Source organism: Stegostoma tigrinum, chromosome 7 (assembly GCF_030684315.1).
Source record: "Stegostoma tigrinum isolate sSteTig4 chromosome 7, sSteTig4.hap1, whole genome shotgun sequence".
NCBI lineage: Eukaryota > Metazoa > Chordata > Chondrichthyes > Orectolobiformes > Stegostomatidae > Stegostoma > Stegostoma tigrinum.
The window spans coordinates 91,391,550-91,408,267 of record NC_081360.1 but is presented as its reverse complement, the minus strand read 5'-3'; the positions used below and the strand labels follow the sequence as shown (position 1 = coordinate 91,408,267).

The following is a 16,718-nucleotide window of genomic DNA, read 5'->3' as shown; positions in this document are numbered from 1 at the left end:
TTAGTGCACCTCCTCTGCTGCCTCAGTTTATTTGCTGTTGAAACCATTGTCCTTGTATGTGCCATCTCTGGACTCGAACATTCCCTTGCCTTCCTGGCTAGCCTCCCATATTCCGTCACACTTAACTGGAGCATATCCAAAATTCTGCGGTCATTTACAGTCATTAATCAAATCCTGTGCATCCATTAACACCGTGCTCACTTATGCTGGCTCCTGGTCCATCAATATCTCAATTTTAAAACACTCAATCCCACAGTTGGCTCCCTCACCCCTCCCTTTGTAACCACCTTCAATCCTACAACCCTCCATGAACCTGCTTTGTTCCAATACAAATAAACTGTTGTGAATACCCCAGTTCACTTGATCTACCATCATCGGTCACATCTTCAGCTGCTTAAACCCTTAAGGTAATAAATATAGTCCCCTTCCTACTATCCTTACATCTTGTGGAAGTTTAGTCACTGTTGTAATGTTGCCAATACTGCAACCATTTTATGCAAAACAAGCTCCCAGAGCCAGATAATTGCCAGATAATCTGTTCTAATATTATTGTTTGAGAGATAAATATTAGCCATGTATTAAAGAAGACATTCTCTTCCCTTCTTCAAAATGTGATCTTTCACATTCACAATTCAATGTTTCCAAATCAAAAAAAGCCATCTTTCCTGGTATACTCCAATAGAATAAGAGTTAATATCGTCCTCATGCCCAAGGTCAGAGAGTGGGATTTTAAGCCACAACCTTCTGATACCCTTCTGATAACAGCTGGAACCACATTTATACTCTTCACTTTATCAAAATGCATGCCTGCTTGTGCTTCAAGTCTTTCCGTCCTGTTTTATTAAAGGGCAGAGTGCATTAATCTCTTGAAGGTTCAATGTTTAATCCCAATTTTCCACAGTTTTATTCACAGAATGAACATATTGCCACTCTTACCATAATATGTATCTGAGGTTTATGTCTCTTTGCCAGGTCAATGATATTCACTCCATTGTAATAGAGATTTTCAATGCAGCCATGAAAATTCTTCCTCCGAAAACTCGCTGATTTGCCTGGAACAGGGATTCCTCCAAAACTGAGCTTTAGTAACAAAAAAGGTAAAAAGAATGATGAGTACAGCATTTCTTTAAAAAGTCAGATAATAACAATGGGAACACATGACATTGCAAAGTCTATAGGTGCTGAAAATATTCTCGCAATAGACTTCAAGATATGTGTTCCTGAATTTGCCAAACCCTTAGCAAATCTGTTCTAAAACAGCTACACAACTGGCGTGCACTGACAATGTGAAAAACTGCTTTTGTCACACAAAAAGCGGGACAAATACCTCTTGATCATCGTCAAGTAATGGATGGGGTCAGTGACAGTGCTAGCAAGTGACACTTTCTAAGAAATAACTTCTTCCTTCACACTTATTTGGGGTTCTGCCATGGCCACTTGGGTCTTAGTCTTATTATAAACTTTGGTCCTAATGTTTAATTTGGGATTATTTTCAGCATGGACTGGTTAAACTGAAGGCTCTGTTTCCATGCTGTATGACTATGAGCAGAGAATTGAAATCTGGAGGAGAAACATGATATTGAGGGGTTTAAATAAAACTTGAAATTAGGGTCAAAACTGTTTGCTAGTTGGAGTGATACTCAACACAAAAAAGAGAGTTGAGGACCTTGGCGGTAAATTTTCTCAGTCACAGGACATCTTTGCAGGATCTCCACAGGGTAGTGTCTGAGGTCCAACCATCTACTTTTGCTTCATCAATAGACCTTCCTCCATCATAAATTCAGAAATGGGAATATTTGCTGATGATTGCACAATGTTCAGCACCGTTTACTACTACTCAGATCCGAAATAGTCCATGTGAAGATGTGGGCAACATCTAGGCTTGGCCTGATAAATGACAAGTAACATTTGCACCAGACATTACATTTTAACAAGGAAGAAAAATTTCAAGTGGTAAACTGATCATTGTCATTAACTTGAAGAATTAAAGTTAGAACCAAGCTTAAAGAAAATGTTTATCAAAGGCCAAGAGCTGGTCAAAAAATTGGAAAGAGCATAAAAATGACTAAAATAGTAGGCTGTAAATGAAAGCTCGCCACAAATATAAAACCAAACAGTAAAATCCTAAAACTGCAATATGTAAGAGCAGAAGTATGCACTTTAGTCCATCATGTCTGCTCTGCCTTTTAATGAAATCAGGATGGTCTGTTTCTATTCAATTCCTCCATTTGTTTCCAGGGACACTTTGCATGCAGAGACAGATGCTCAATTCATGGAATGGACTAGACTCCTGAAGGCAGAGATAATGGGAACTGCAGATGCTGGAGAATCCAAGACAACAAAATGTGAGGCTGGATGAACACAGCAGGCCAAGCAGCATCTCAGGAGCACAAAAGCTGACGTTTCGGGCCTAGACCCTTCATCAGAGATGAAGGGTCTAGGCCCGAAACGTCAGCTTTTGTGCTCCTGAGATGCTGCTTGGCCTGCTGTGTTCATCCAGCCTCACATTTTGTTGTCTTAGACTCCTGAAGGCAACCTGCTTGCTCTCTTAGCACTCACCTACTTATATGAATATACCATAAATGCTTTGCCTTGCTATGCCATGCTGTGCCTCTTAACACATGGCTGCTTAAGCCAGAAGCAAAGACTTACATTGCTGTTGCTGCTTTGAGGTGCCCTTCAAAACACACACACACACACACACACACACACACACACACACACATACACACACACACACACACACACACACACACACACACACACACACACACACAACACACACACATACAACACACACACACACATGCACAGCTTGTTTTGCTTGTCAGTGTTCAATGGCCAGCTCTGTATGGTGGGGGAGTGGAACAACATCGAAGACCATTGTAGGCTATAGGCTGGTGTGGGGGGGGGGTGGGTGGGTGGGGGCATTGTGTTTTATCAACCATGATCACCACTGTTGCCTGTAGGGATGAGGATGGGCATCAGCAAGGTGTAATCTCAATAGCCAGAGGCAGGGAAGGCAACTTTCTGAAGTTGGTGGATCACAATACGGGGACTTGATAGAAATAGGCTGCCAGCAGTAGAGCAAGGTAAAAGGGGACTTGTGGGTTTGGTTAAGGAGGTGGTGGTGGGGGGGCTGGGGTGTGGTGCTGGTGGTTGAGGGAAGAGTGTTACCTGGCAACCAGCAGGGTTTGGTCCTGATTGCATCCAGCATGAGCTGCATTCCTGGCCAGTCCTGACCCTACTCTAGATGTGAAAGGCTACTCAAAAATGGCTGGAGCAACATTCAGGATGGGTAAAGCAATTTTGAGGGTTGAAAATATGGTATCCACATTCAATGGATACCACAGCATTGTGATGATACAAACACAAAGCAGCCATTTGTGAAGTGAAGGTACATTGGATTTACAATCATTGCATTGCCTATTTGCTATACATGCAGAATGAGGGCGCTTTACCAGTTAGATACTGATCAAAAGTGATTTTCTACACTGCCATTGGTGATTGCAAGTTGCACTTCGGCATCTCAATAATATTGAAGTTACCAACAATGATGGCACAGAAGGCCACTTCTGGCTGAAGTGGCATCAGTACTCAGCCAATGCATTTTGTGTGCCACACAAGTTTGAGTCCTCACTTGTCATGTATTGGTCTGTGCTGAAGATAGTTTTAAGTTTAAAGTTCATGGTATGGGTCTCGAATTGAAAGTGTGGTATAGAGCTTCCAGAATGTCTCAGCCTGGTGAAGTGTACTCAGCCCTCATCTGCAGGACTCTGAAGTCTGAGAAAGTATTTTGCTCCATCAGTGCACAATGTGAGTCCTTTCTACTGAGAGTGCAGGCCCTGCTGTTAATTGTTGTGGCTGCCTACCCAAAAAGACAAAGGTGGATGCAGGAGGAGATTAGTTGACAGCAAGCAGCAGATCCCCATGGAGGACAAGGAGCAACAAGCTCCTATCTGTATTCATGTATGAATACTCAGACCAGCACACACCAAAAGCATAGTCTAGTAAAATCTCCTGTGTTTGAGATAGGAAGGATAAACATGGGCATCTGGAATCTCCTTTTTTGACTTCTACTCGGTCTCTTGACAATTGGGATAAAAGTGAATCTGGTGAGGGTGGCACACAGGGGCTTCAGGAATGAGGTAAATTGAATTGAAGCCACCCCAGGATGTGAGATAATGCATCAACAAATCCTATAATCCTGTAAGTAGGATTTGTTAGATTTCCAATTATACTGAACATATGTGGCAGAATTCTCAATTAGGAAATATTGACCAGTTTTTTTGTGCTCCCTGACTGCCAAAGCTTATTTTCAATTGTGCATGTTAACTAATTGTAATTACGTACGTTGAAATAAAACTCATTAGTTTAGAACTATCTGAAGAGAATAAATTCTGTATTGAGTCCTATTTTTCACAATTCCAGCAGCATTATTTTGCTGTATGTGCCAGTTTGACAATAGGGCCACATGAGATAGGCATATGCAGAGAACAGGTCCAAGTTATATTTTCAGGCTGAAGTCATCTAGAGGTCAGAGAAATTTAAATGATCTGTGATTCGTTGTTAGAATATCAAATGAATTTTCAATCGCAATGGTTGGCCAGCTCCATTGTCTCAATTTTACTGTGAGAAAGCTTTTCAATGAGATTTTAAAATGATATTTTTAATTTAAAATGTAACATCACAGTTATTATGAAGCTAATAGGGCAGACAATTCATCCAGGTGACACAACTTACTTCCATAAATCAAATTCACCAAACTTGTTATTCAAACTGTACCAAAGTGAAAGGAAAACCACTTGACATTCATCAAATGGTACAGGACATGTTGTCTGTATTTGAACGACAAAAAATTGCAATATTAAATATTAAAGCTTCAACTGGGACACCACTGGAGTATTATGGTTATCACACTTTCAGAAGGCTGTGAGGTTCCTTGAGATGGCAAAGATGAAATTTATCAAACCAAGAGTTGATAGATTTTGGCTACAAGTTTAGGAGAAGCTGAGAGTTTTTCTCGTTGGGGCAGAAAAGTTTGATTGGAGATTTGGTGAAATAAGGGAGATTAAAAAAAAATACGATTAGCTCATGGCACAACAGCGTTGGAACGTAACCTTTTGCGCTAGAAACGAAGGGTAGCAGTGTAAGGGAAAACTTTTCCCACAAGTAGTAATGACCTGGAACTCACTGCCTCTAAGTATGGTGGCAGCAGAGAAGTAAATAATTTTAAAAGGGTACAGGATGGTTAGTTGAGGGGAATAAAGTTATAGGATAGAGGGATAGAACAGGGAGATGGGATTTTTAAAAAAATTATTCATTTACAGGATTAAGTGTTGCTGGCTGGACCAGTATTTATTGTCCATCCCTAAGTGCTGAGAGGCAGTTAAGTGTCAAACACATTGCTGTGAAGGTAGAGTTCGCATTTAGTCCAGTTGAGGTAAAAATAACCTCTTCCTTCCCAAAAGGATATTAATGAACCAGATAGATTTTTCCACCTTTGGCTTCATGGTCATCAGCTTGCTGGTTAGCACTGCTGCCTCACAGCACCAGGAACACAGGTTCAATTCCACCCTTGGGTGACTGTCTGTGTGGTGTTTGTACACGCTCCCTGTGTCTGTGCGGGTTTCCTCTGGGTCGTCTGGTTTCCTCCCACAGTCCCAAGATGTGCAGCCTAGGTGGATTGGCCATGCTAAATTTCCTGTAGTGTTCAGGGATATGTAGATTAGGTGGGTGGGATGTCTGAGGGTCAGTGTTGACTTGTTGGGCTGAAGGGCCTGTTTCCACACTGTTGGGATTCTATTAGGCTCTTAATTCCAGTTTTTTTTTAAATTTGTGCTCCACCAATGTCAGGATTTGATTCCAGATCTTCAGGATATTGGCTGATTTGATGGATTAATAGTCTAGTAACAATATTACTTGGCCATTGCCTCTGCAGGATTGCGTAGACTGCTGCCACAGACTCGATGGGCCGATTCCCCTTCCTCTGTGCCATCATGATGCTAATACAAATTTCACAAAGTATTCAAATTCTGGCTCAGAAGTAGTCCATTCATGCCAGCATAATACCAGACATGCTCCACATGAATTTCCTTTCACTCCCCTTCATCGAACATTCATCAGTATGCTATTCTATTCATCTCTTCCTCCTATTCTTAACTGGCTTCCTCTTAAATCATATCAATTCACCTTGCCTCAGCTATTCCTTGTGAAAATGGGTTTCATTTACTGACCACTTTCTGGGTACAGTATTTCCCCTGAATTACTTACTGGATTTATTAATGGCAATTTTCATTATGATCTCATCTGCAAAAGGAATCAAGCATTAAAACATGTCTTTCCAAAGCTTGACTCGCCTTTTTGTTAGGTACAAGTCTTACCTCATAATCAATATCCAGGTAATCAAACTCTCCTTTGGTTCGAAAGTGGTGTGTGTGCTTATCCACGGTGAAATTTACTTGCTTGTTGTAACGTTCGATGGTAATAGAGTGCCAATGTTGATCATCCAACAGACTCCCCAATGTTACTGAGGTATGACTATTGATGGAATGCAACTTGGTGTCACCTGAAACATGAGCATCCAGTTTACAGTTGCATGCTCCCAATTCGACAAATCGCCCAACAAATCAAAGGAGTGCATGAAGTTGTGATCAGAGATAATGGGATTATGCCTTAGATGGGGAACCCCAGCTGAAGTAGTTAATAAAATATAGGAATGGAACTGTTAAATCCATGGGAAAGACTACATTGCAACTTTTCAAATTGTGGATATCCACCAGAAACACTGAATTTTACAGGAGGATAGAGACCAATTGCACAAGCAAAAAGTCTTATGACATTGTAGGAGACATTTCAGGATCATTGGGTCTGTAAAGCTCTTTGAAAACACTATTGATTTTTGACACCCCAACTTCTTCTTTTGAAAGTTCTGCTGTAGTTGCCTTTTCAAGTTATTAGTCAATTCCCCTTTGCAAGTCACTATTTTTGCTACATTCTCCTGTCATAACTTACTGAGAAAATATTTCATATCCTTTCCAGTTCATTTGCCAATTATCTCAAATTTATATCCTTTGAAAACGGGCCAGCCTGTGCAAATAGCTTTTCTCTCTATACCCTCACAAAGTCCATCATAACTTTGATTGTTTCAATTAAATCATTTTAAAACTCTCTGCAAGAAAGAGAATAATCAAAATTTCTCAAGTCTCTTCATTCACTGAAATGCATTATACCCGAAATAATTCAGGCCAGTTGCTTCCACACCCTTCTGCAAGCCCCGAACTTCATTCTTATTATTTGGTGCTCGGTATTTGGATACAATAATCTTGCTGAAACCAAAACCAAAAGCTCATTAAAGTTTTGATTAATTTCCTTCTTGTTTTCCAATTACAGCAGTTTCAGTATTTGCCTGTCAAGATGGCAGCAGAGTAGAAAGCTCCAGCTGGAGTTCCACTGCCTGGCAAACTATTTCCCCCTTAAAATTAGTGTGCAGCTTACTTTAGAAAATCTCTTGTGGTGCAGTGGTAGTGCCCCTTAATTTCCAAGCTAAGGAGCCTAGGTTCAAGTCCCAACTGCTTCCAGAAGTATGTAAGAGTATCTCTGAATTAGTTGATTCAAAAGTATCCATAGTTTGTTTCTTTATTTCTCACTTCCAAAATGCATCACCACATATCTCTACATTGAACTGTAACTGGCTTGTCTTTTGCACTTGTTTCCATTATCTGATTTGCCTTTCTCTCTGCCCATTCTCAACATGTTCATTATCCACATTCTACTTTGAAGTTATCATAGATTGTTCATCCAACACAGGGCAGAATTTATTGCCCCTGCAGGAGTCACGATTGACAGTATGGGGGTCATTTGATCGGGCATAAGGGTTCAGTTGGGTCCATGTCTTTCTTGACTCCCTCTTGATCATGCTCTGGACAGGAAGAGTGGGCAATTAACCAGTTAAGGCCCACTTCAAACCTCAACCCATTGCCAGCTACAGGTAGGAAATCCAGCATCTGAGAGGCCACATCAAACTACGAATCTGATCTAGGAGCATGGATTGGAGTTGGATTTGGAGTGGTGGTAGAGTGGAAACCCAGACTCTTGCCTTTACTTTCAGAACCCCAGCGTCCTCTCCGCCTCGTTCCTGCTACCAGTGTCCCTGAGCACACCCTTGCGTCTGCATGCATTAGGTGTCCATCCCTGGATGCAGTACAGGCTGGCACTGCTGGTATTAAAGGGTTGTGGGTCTCTCAAAGGGCTGCAGCTCTTAGGAGCATTATTCCCATCTGCCTGGCTATTAATTCAAAGGGAATCCTGGTACGGTCTAAGTATGTGTTAAATTCTTTGAAATAGTGTTGTATTTCCACAAGAAAAGCAAGTAAGGGTCCTCTAGCCAGTGTGCTGCCCCACTATCGCCACCTGTAGTTTCTGCCCATTATTTCTGACTTGGGACTTCATGCCCTCATAGCTGTCTATGTAAATATAATAGATTTTCCTATCTTTCCCTTCATTGTTTTGATCATAATATCAAATTAATGAACTTTATTAAATAATGGACTTGGTCTGCCCCAATCTATCTTATTATGACTCACAATTTTGAACTTTCAGCTATTTTTCTCTGTCCAATATAGAGGTTGCATTTTCTAACCGTGCTCTCCAAACTATGGGTACACATATGAAACAAGTCCTTGCCATCCACAAACTTTCGTTTTTGATGATTTCATTGAGATCCAAGTTTTCACTGATGGTTAGGCAGGTTAGTATGTCATTCTACCCTTCACTTAAGCCTTGCTGCCCAGTGATATATTTGACCGCTTACGATATCCGTGCACAGTATGGATTTCATGATACGAGCCTCTCCATCTCAGTCTCTGCTCCCCTTTTTCTTGAAGCACTTCAAATTTGTCCTAGTCTACTCCTTTCTCCTTTAAAATTTTAATTGTCCACTCCCTCTTGTGGAACCTTATTTGTAGTTTCTTACGCAGGTACATCACACAACTTTAATCATAGCTCAACACAAAAATCAAAACCCACACTCTTCACCTGTTTAGGGATTTTACAGGGTAGGTGCAGAAACGTTGCTTCCCTGGTTAAACAGTTTAGGACCAGAGGACGTAACCTCAGAGTAAGGTTTATTTTAAGACAGAAATGAGGAGGAATTTCTTTTTTCAGAGGGTAGTGGATCTGTAGAATTCTTTACCACAAAGGGCTATCAAGGCTCGACTATTATGTGCATTCAAGATTGAGCGATACAGATTTTAAAACAGTAAGGGAACTAAGAGTTATCAGGAAAAGGCAAGAATTGAAAATTATCAGTGCTGTCTTGATTTCATTATTTGGTGAAGGCTTGATGGGCTGAGTGGCCTACTTCTGTTTGTACATCTAATGATCTTATAGTCTTATCTATCATTATATATTCTCTTTTTTGTAGAGTGTTTCATATTCCATTCATTTGATTTTGCACTTTGCAATCACATCTGTAACGTCAACCAATAGAATGTTCATCACTAAAACTAATTTCTGGCAGCCCTCTCCTTTCTTGACGCATCTTACTCGTGATATAAAACAATATTTGCAAACCCAACTGGCCAGTCTTTTACTCTGTTCATTCATCACAATACTTCTGCTATCATTGATTTGATCATGACCACGTTCATCATTTTTATGCTTGTTTCAGAAAAATCCTTATACTCTCCCAAGATGATAATTTCCCCAACATCACTACATTTAGTCCAATGGTTGCAGATATTAAGGTATTTGATACTCAACAACTTTGGCCATCCATCACTGCAGATGTCTACCTTTGTATGGTAGAATTAGACCTCCCTCTTCTATGCAGAAACTTCGTCCTCCCCCAAGGTTAGCATCTAAACAAGGAATAATCATGGGATTCTTCCCTCCACATCTAACTATCCCCGTAACACTTCTCCCATGGCTACTTTAACTGCATGTCCGAAAACATGTTTGCAGTCTTCCTTGTCATGAAGTGGGAATCATCCATTCAGCTGCCTCTATTGCTTCCCTTTATCCTCTGGTATATCAACCTAATTTTGGCACATCCATCTTCATCTGAACCAGCACCACTCTAAATCCAAATGAATCGGCCTTGCATATTTATGGTTATAAGGAATATATAATGTTATTTTTCAAGAATAGATTAATTCATTCATTGTAAATATGCATGAAATCTGACTGCAGAGCTTTTTTTTTGCTATAGGCCATTTCTCTGAAGCTAATCAGCTTGAATTTCTCCCTTAGAAAGTTGACTTGTATGTAAAATGTAAAGTTGCCATGTTTTACCAGACCTAGGTCTGAGTAGGAAAATTGGTTTAACTTGGGGGTCACCAAACATCAGGTGAGGGGAAAGGTTGAGGAGGACAACCTTATAATGGTAACCTGAGCTTGTATGTGATTTGAACCCACTCTGTTGTCATCACTCCACTTTGCAAACTGACCCATACTTAAAATGAAACTTTTAAACTCTGACTAGCTCCTACATCACACAACAGAATTTTTAAAAAGGAGCCCAGAGAGGAATGACATATAGAATTATATTCCATCAACTTTCAACAAAATATCACAGAAAAACTTCAAGCCATTGACAATAACTTATTGCTAGTAGTTATGAGCCACTAAGCCACCAGAGCATCAGAAGGGAGTAGCAATAAACTTGTAAATACAAGGAAATGTTCAATCGTTGGTTATCCGAACGGAGGCCCTAGACCTCTGATGAAAGGAAATGTTTAGTACTTCTTTCCTAGTCTCAATTACAATTATGTGTTTACTCTAAGTCAATTTAGTGACTGTAATGTCGCAGATTTTACATTGCCACCCCAGAATTGAGGCAATTGCTCCATGTCTTGTGGTTTTGCTTCCATGATGCTCTTTGGTCTTACTTTTGAAACAGTTACTCAAAGACTGCCTGGAAACGTTTACTTGTCATTTTCCGAAAATCTTGCATTTACTGCAACACACACATTTCAACCCCTCATCATTGCCCGCTGCTATGGTCCAAAACATACTGGTCTCAGCAGCCTGTGTCCTTTGCCCTTGATCTGTTCCCATCACCTCACCAGCACACCAAATCCCAGCCTTCTCCTGCTCAGCACCTCTCTGGTTCCAATATTAATTTAATCTCTAGCCATTCACAACAAAAACTGACCATGCTGGAGAAACGCAGCATGCCTGGCAGCATCTGTGAACAGAAAACACCGTTAACGTTTTGAGTTCAGTGAGATTTTATTAGAATGATCCTTTTCCTTAGGTGTTGCCCTCATCGCCTTCAAAATTAATAGCACCCACTCTGTCTTCAAAAATTTCCACGCGTGTTCCTTCTTTCTTTGAAAAATTCAATCCCAATGACAACTTCTTTTAATCATTCCCATCTTGCACAAAAACTAAACTGGAAAGTTATTTGGTAAAATCCCACTTGAGAGATTAGTATGTAAATGTAAAGCACATGGGATTGGTACTAATGTATTGACATGGTTAGAAAGCTAGCTAGCAGAAGGGAAATAAGGATTATGAATAAATGTGTAATTTTCTATGTGGCTGGCAGTGACCCAATGGGGTACTTCAGGGATCAGTGCTTGCACCTTTGCAATTCACTATATATGTGAGTGATTTAGATGAGGGAACTAAATGTAACAGATCTAAATATGCAAATGACACGAAGCTAGGTGGGAAGGTGAACTGTGAGGAGGATGCAGTAATACTTCAGTGTGATTTGAACAGGTTGAGTGAGTGGGCAAATGCTTAGCAGATAAATTATAAATATTTTTATTAATTCATGTGATGGGGACATCGCAGGTTGGGCCAGCATTTATTGCCCACCCCTAGCTGTCTCTAAGAAGTTGGTGGTCAGCTGCCTTCTTGAGCCTCTGTAGTCACTCTCCAGTAAGTTGGCCTGCAGTATCTTTAGAAAGCAAATTTCAGGATTTTGACCCAGCGACAGTGGAGGAATCTTTCCAAGTCAGGACGGTGAGTGGTTTGGAGGGGAGCTTGCAGTTGGTGACATTCTCATGTCCTTCTAGATAGAAGTAGTCATGAGTTTAGAAGGTGGATAAACGTGAGGTTATCCATTTTGGAGCCAAAAACAGGAAGGTGATTATTATATGAATAGCACTAGATTGGGAGAAGTGAAGATTTAAAGAGACTTGGATGTCCTTGTATAACAGTCACTGAAAATAAATATACAGAAGTAGCAGATGGTGAAGAAGGAAAACGGTATGTTATCCTTCATAGTGAGAAGATTCGAGTTGAGAAGCAAAATGTCTTGCGACAATTGTGTAGGATTTTGATAAGACCACATCCAGAATATTTTGCAGGATTTGGCCTCCTTATGTGAGCTAATAATTTCTGGCTATGGAGCGAGTGCAAAGATTTACCAGACTGATTCCTGGGATAGGAGAAGTAACGTAATAACAGAGACTGGATTATATTTACAATGGTTTAGAGGGGAAAAACAATAAAATTTTGACACAACTAAACAGGGTAGATGCAGGATGCATGTTTCCAAGGCCCAGCACCAATCACAGTCTAAGAGCACAGGGTAGGCCAATTAGGATGGCATGAGTATAAATTCTTTCAACCAGAGGATGCTGAGCCTGAAAATTCACTGCTACAGAAAGTGACTGAGGTGAAAACATTGAATGATTTCAAGATGAACATAGATATAATTCCTGGGTCTAAAAGGACAAAAGGGTAGATTGAAAGTGGAAACAGAGTACTAAGTAGGAAGATCAACCTTGATCATGACAAAACAGGCTCAAAGGGGGCAAATGGCCTACTCTTGATCCTATCCTTAATGTTTCTGTGTGTGCTTGTTTGTCACGTTGATGGGAAATGTTCATCCTGGAGACCAGTTACTAGTGGTGTACCGCAAGGGTCTGTGTTGGGTCCACTGCTGTTTGTCATTTTTATAAATGACATGGATGAGGGCGTAGAAGGATGGGTTAGTAAATTTGCAGATGACACTAAGGTCGGTGGAGCTGTGGATAGTGACGAACGATGCTGTAGGTTACAGAGAGACATAGATAAGCTGCAGAGCTGGGCTGAGATGTGGCAAATGGAGTTTATTGCAGACAAGTGTGAGGTGATGCACTTTGGTAGGAGCAACCAGAAGGCAAAGTACAGGGCTAATGGTAAGATTCTTAGTAGTGTAGATGAGCAGAGAGATCTCGGTGTCCATGTACACAGATCCTTGAAAGTTGCCACCCAGGTCGACAGGGCTATTAAGAAGGCATACAGTGTTTTAGATTTTATTAATAGAGGGATCGAGCTCCGGAATCAAGAGGTTATGGTGAAGCTGTACAAAACTCTGGTGCGGCTGCACTTGGAGTATTGCGTACAGTTCTGGTCACCGCATTATAAGAAGGATGTGGAAGCTTTGGAAAGGGTGCAGAGGAGATTTACTAGGATATTGCCTGGTATGGAGGGAAGGTCTTACGAGGAAAGGCTGAAGGACTTGAGGCTGTTTTCATTAGAGAGAAGAAGGTTGAGAGGTGCCTTAATTGAAACATATAAAATAATCAGAGGGTTAGATGGGGTGGATAGTGAGAGCCTTTTTCCGAGGATGGTGATGGCGAGCACGAGGGGGCATAGCTTTAAATTGAGGGGTGAAAGATATAGGACAGATGTCAGAGGTAGTTTCTTTACTCAGGGAGTAGTAAGGGAATGGAACGCTTTGCCTGCAACAGTAGTAGATTCGCTAACTTTAGGTACATTTAAGTCGTCATTGGATAAGCATATGGACGTACATGGAATAGTATAGGTTAGATGGGATTGAGATCAGAATGACAGGTCGGCACAACATCAAGAGCCAAAGGGCCTGTACTGTGCTGTTATGTTCTATGTTCTATCCATGCTCTACCTTTCACAATTTTGGGATTGAATCTTATCCATAATGCTTACTCTCCACTAATATAAATGAATGCAACCAATGCTAAAGAAATGCTCCTTGACAGACAATAGGTAGTGTGAACCCAACTACACACCCTTATCATCGTTAACTTTAAGGCTTTCTCAAGACTGATTTCATGTCCTTCTGCTTCTCCAACTGTATCGTTCATTTCTGGGTATATTATGGGACGATAGTTCACTACTTTGGCTAGTTTAGATGTTTAAATGCTTACCTAAATTGATCTGCAGTGAGAGTTTGCCTTTCATTAGCTCCAGTGTAATACGATCTCCCCGTTGTCCTTCCCCATGCAACATAACTCCATTGCTTTGCATCGTTTTGAATTTCAAGGAAATGATGTCCTTGACCGTGCTCATGCTCTTTTGATGGAACCTGTAAAGTAGTGAACTTCTGCCATCAAAGTCGGCAACATCAGATTCTATAGGGGAAGAAAAAGTATTAAGGTCACATTTCGAAAAGCTCCTCAATGCCTCTTGGCAAAATTGAGATCAAATTTCCATATGTTATCAGTTGCTATAACTTAAGCTGAAAAATCCAGACAAACCTCGAAGAAAGAGTATAAAATATAATTGTCTTGGTTTCTGGCGATCTTCAATAGAAGTCAGAGAAAGTTGTTTAGAGAACACCTGCAATCAATCAGCTCCAAGCATCAGAAAATATTAATTTATTTCCACTTATAGCATTCTGACACCTGATCGCAATGGGACTGAGACACCTTCTTCAACTTCACTTCTCCGCTGAGAATAGATTTGAGTACATTGCCAGATAATGACCATCTCCAACAAGCGTGAAAATAAGCATCTCCTGTCAACATTTAATAGGATTACTATCGCTGAGTTCCCCCATTATTAATATTCCATTTACTTGAAATTGAATTGGAACAGCCATATAAATATAATGACTACCTCAGCAAATTGGAGCTGAGCATTTTGCAGTTCCCTGATGCCTTTCCACCATATATAAGACAAAAGTGTTTTTGAAACATTTCCACTCGTCTGGATGAGTGCCACGCCAACGATAGTCAAGTTTGGCATTATTGAGGACAAAACAGCCTGCTTGGTTGCACAGGAGCAGCCATGAGTACTCTAAACAAAATGCACTGCAGAAACCTGCCAACCACCCCAAAATCACAACTTGTCACCAAGAAGGACAAGGGTAGAAGATGCATGAGGACACTACTATTTACAACACATCTGCAAGCTACACATTATCCTGACCCAGAACTATATTATCATTTCTGTAAAGTCGATGGGTCAAGACACTGGCTCAATGAACAGTGTAAGTGGATATATCAGGAACACTGTAAGTCATGTCTAAAATAAGAAGCCAAACTTATGAAGCTTCAAAACAGGATTACTTGCATAAACAGTTGTGTATACAGCTTATGCTAAATAGTACAACTAATGGATCAGATCTTAGCTCAGGAGTCTTGCTTTGAATATTGATGGATAATTAATCAACTCACAACAGAAGGAATGTCCACTAGTATTTCAATTCAGAATGATGGGGGAGCCTAGCATATCTGTGCAAAAGACAGAGCTTAAGTATTTGCATCTCTCTTCAGCCAGAAACCCAAATTGAACCATCCATCTTCACTTCTTCCTGAAGTACTGAGTAAGACAGATTGGCTACAGCTAACTCAATTCACTCCATATAATATGGAAAAATGACTGATGGCATTGGATGTGGCAAGGCAATGGGTCCTGACAGCATTCTGGCAATAGTACTGAAGACATGAGCTCCAGAAGAACTTGCACTCCTACCCAAGATAACAAAGTGTGGAGTTGGATGGACACAGCAGGCCAAGCAGCATCTCAGGAGCACAAAAGCTGACGTTTCGGGCTGAGACCTTTCATCAGAGAGGGGGATGGGGAGAGGGTTCTGGAATAAATAGGGAGCGAGGGGGAGGCAGACCGAAAATGGAGGGAAAAGAAGATAGGTGGAGAGGAGAGTACAGGTGGGGAGGTAGGAAGGGGATAGGTCAGTCCAGGGAAGACGGACAGGTCAAGTAGGTAGGAAATGGAGGTGTGGCTCGAGGTGGGAGGAGGGGATAGGTGAGAGGAAGAACAGGTTAGGGAGGCGGGGACAAGCTGGGCTGGTTTTGGGATGCAGTGGGGGAAGGGGAGATTTTGAAGTTTGTGAAGTCCACTTTGATACCATTGGGCTGCAGGGTTCCCAAGCAGAATATGAGTTGCTGTTCCTGCAACATTCGGGTGGCATCATTGTGGCACTGCAGGAGGCCCATGATGGACATGTCGTCTAAGGAATGGGAGGGAGAGTTAAAATGTTTCTCGACTGGAAGGTGCAGTTGTTTATTGCGAACCGAGCGGAGGTGTTCTGCAAAGCGATCCCCAAGTCTCTGCTTGGTTTCCAATTTCCAGACAACATTCTACAACTCAGAGATAGTAAGAACTGCTAAAGCTGGAGTCAGAGATAGCACCGTGTGGAGCTGGGGAGCACAGCAGGCCAAGCAGCATCAGAGGAGCAGGAAAGTTGATGTTTCAGATTGGGACCCTTCTTCAGAAAGGTTGGAAGACAATTGAAGAAGGGTCCCGACCCAAAACAGTAATTTTCCTGCTCCTCTGATGCTGCAGGGCCTGCTGTGCTCCTCCAGCATCACACTGTGTCACCATTCTATAACTCATCTGCTTCATCTTCGACCATAACATCTTCACCTTCGACAAATGTTCTTTATCTAGACACATGGAACAGCCATGGGGAGCAGACTTTTTTTCCCTAATATGCCAACATTTTCATGTATAGGTTCGAACAAGATCTCTTTGCTGTGCAGAATCCCAGACTAATG

The 16,718-nt window shown here is 41.2% G+C and overlaps 1 protein-coding gene across 3 annotated transcripts in view; it reads right to left on the bottom strand.

Moving 5' to 3' along the window:
- LOC125454282 (contactin-associated protein-like 5) overlaps nucleotides 1–16,718 on the bottom strand; it is an 821,154-nt gene that overhangs the window by 471,211 nt on the left and 333,225 nt on the right. For all 3 annotated transcript variants that reach the window (XM_059647522.1, XM_059647523.1, XM_059647524.1), the window contains 3 exons: nucleotides 14,127–14,330; nucleotides 6,384–6,568; nucleotides 937–1,080 (listed from right to left, as the gene is read on the bottom strand). In XM_059647522.1, coding sequence (XP_059503505.1) covers nucleotides 937–1,080; nucleotides 6,384–6,568; nucleotides 14,127–14,330 — 533 coding nt within the window. The remainder of the gene's footprint in view (nucleotides 1–936; nucleotides 1,081–6,383; nucleotides 6,569–14,126; nucleotides 14,331–16,718) is intronic.